The sequence below is a fragment of the Fukomys damarensis genome, unplaced genomic scaffold (genome assembly GCF_012274545.1).
Source record: "Fukomys damarensis isolate Sample0158 unplaced genomic scaffold, DMR_v1.0_HiC HiC_scaffold_22, whole genome shotgun sequence".
Taxonomy (NCBI): Eukaryota; Metazoa; Chordata; class Mammalia; order Rodentia; family Bathyergidae; genus Fukomys; species Fukomys damarensis.
Window position 1 is genome coordinate 13,188,754 of NW_022900934.1, and position 1,982 is coordinate 13,190,735.

Sequence of the window (1,982 nt, forward strand, 5' to 3'; positions counted from 1 at the left end):
TGTGTTTTTTGTTTTTTTTTTTTTTTTTTTTTTTTTTTTTTGAGTAACAGTGGAATTTGTATCTTCAGAGAATGTTTTCAGGAGATGATCCTTTTCTGACCTTGTGCATGAAAATGCTGCCTTTTTCTTTGGGAATTCAGTATATTTTTTAAGTTCTTTTTTTTGGGAGGGTACGGGGATCAAACTCTGGACCTTGCACTTGCAAGGCAGGCAGCGGCACCACTGAGCTAAATCCCCGGCCTCCTAGCACTCTTTTACTCTATAAATTGTCTGGAAGCTGCTTGAAATTTTTGCAGGCAGGGGTTGTTGTAAACAGTTTTCTAATTCCTCCAGTAAATGTGCATGAATATTCCTCCCCCCTCAGACTGCAGCCCTGTCTCTGGCAGACTCTGGAGAGCCTCCTGATCTGTGTGCAGGTGCACACATGTGAACGCTGACATAGCTATACATGAACACACTTGCACACAGGACTTTTGGTGTGCTTGTCTTGAATATATGGATGGGATTTCTGCTTGTTTCGAATACTCACTTCTGGAGTCTCCAGGTGTGAGGACCCCACCTGTGTTTTGGAGAAAGAACAGCGTCTCCCATTGCCTTCTGGACCTTTGCAGTCACCGAGTCCATCTCTTCCCCACCCCAGCCCTAACAACGTTTTGGAGCACTAGAGGAGGCTGCTGTGGTGGGTTAGAACCTTGAGACTTGTGAGGTCAATGCCTGGAATTGTGCAGAGCCTGTGGCGGCAGTGAGGAGTAGAGTCATGGGCAGAGGCCTTCACCTGGGATCCTGCCTGAGGAGCCTGGCTCTTTCCTGAGAAGGCCTGTTAGCAGTAAGTTAATATCCAGGGCAGATCTCGCCTGTCTCTGTAGCTGCTTTCCACACAGGCCGAAGGGCTACCTCCTTTGTGTTTCCCCTCCCTTTCTAGTTCGAAAGCCAGCCCAAATTGGGTGGATGGAAGATGAAAAATGAAGTCTGTACGGTTAACAGCCAGGTCTTCCTGCCTCGGGGTGTGCTCTGAGGGCGCCACACCCCTCTGGGGCAGAAGCCCTGCAGGTCTGGGAAAGAGTTAAAAGCATGCTCTGACCAGGCAGGCATTGGTATGCATGCTGATCCTGACTTTGAACCTATTACTGTGTCCTTTGGCTTTGGAGGAGTCCGAATGATGGCAGGTCCTACAAGCATCCATCTGGTTGAGATTGTCCACTTTAAATATTGAAAAATCAGACCCCAGGCAATCTTTCAGTAGATGACGTCCACCTGTGTTCAGCCATTGTGTTCAAGTCGCCCATGTTGCTGGGCAGGTGGTACTGTTGGGGTGGATCACAGAAGGGGCTTCTCAGTTTCCCCTTCTTGAGTTCTAAAGCCGCGTTTGCTTGGGTTGTGCCTGGAGGAAGCACGGTGGTAGGTGCTGTGTGCTCACACCCAAGTTCCCGGTCTTACACGGGTACTGTGCTGTCTTCCAGATCGAAGCAAAGCCGAGATGGACTTGAGGGAGCTGAGCGAGTCGGTCCAGCAGCAGGCGGCCCCCGCTCCTCTCATCTCTCCCAAGCGGCAGATTCGCAGCAGGTTCCAGCTGAATCTGGACAAGACGATAGAGAGCTGCAAAGCGCAGTTAGGTAAGTCTCTTGGTTGGCGGGCAGCAGCGTTGGCATCTGTAGAGTCGTCACCTGGCTGAGGTAAGGGTTGCACCCTGACTGCTCTTCGCAGCTGCCTTCACCTTGAACCACTTTTCCAAATAAAACATCTTACCTCCCAGGGTGAAATTTTGCAGACTTGCTAGTTAGTCATTCAGGAGGGCTCTTTGAACTCACCAGAGTTGATTCTTTTGCAGAAGCACCCTGAAAACTCAGGGTGTAGTTTTGCGAGTGTTTGGGTGCTGAATTTACCTCTTTTTCCCCCCTCCATACAAGCCATTGTCTCAGCGTCACCCCAAGTTTGTACCAGACCCCAAGTTTGTCTAGCGTGGAGCCCTTTCGGCCACCCCC

At 50.1% G+C, this 1,982-nt stretch overlaps 1 protein-coding gene across 27 annotated transcripts in view; it reads left to right on the forward strand.

Annotated features, from left to right (window-relative positions):
- Zmynd8 (zinc finger MYND-type containing 8) overlaps positions 1-1,982 on the forward strand; it is a 123,537-nt gene that overhangs the window by 93,325 nt on the left and 28,230 nt on the right. For all 27 annotated transcript variants that reach the window (XM_010626247.3, XM_010626260.1, XM_033767058.1 and 24 more), the window contains one exon: positions 1,461-1,613. In XM_010626247.3, coding sequence (XP_010624549.1) covers positions 1,461-1,613 — 153 coding nt within the window. The remainder of the gene's footprint in view (positions 1-1,460; positions 1,614-1,982) is intronic.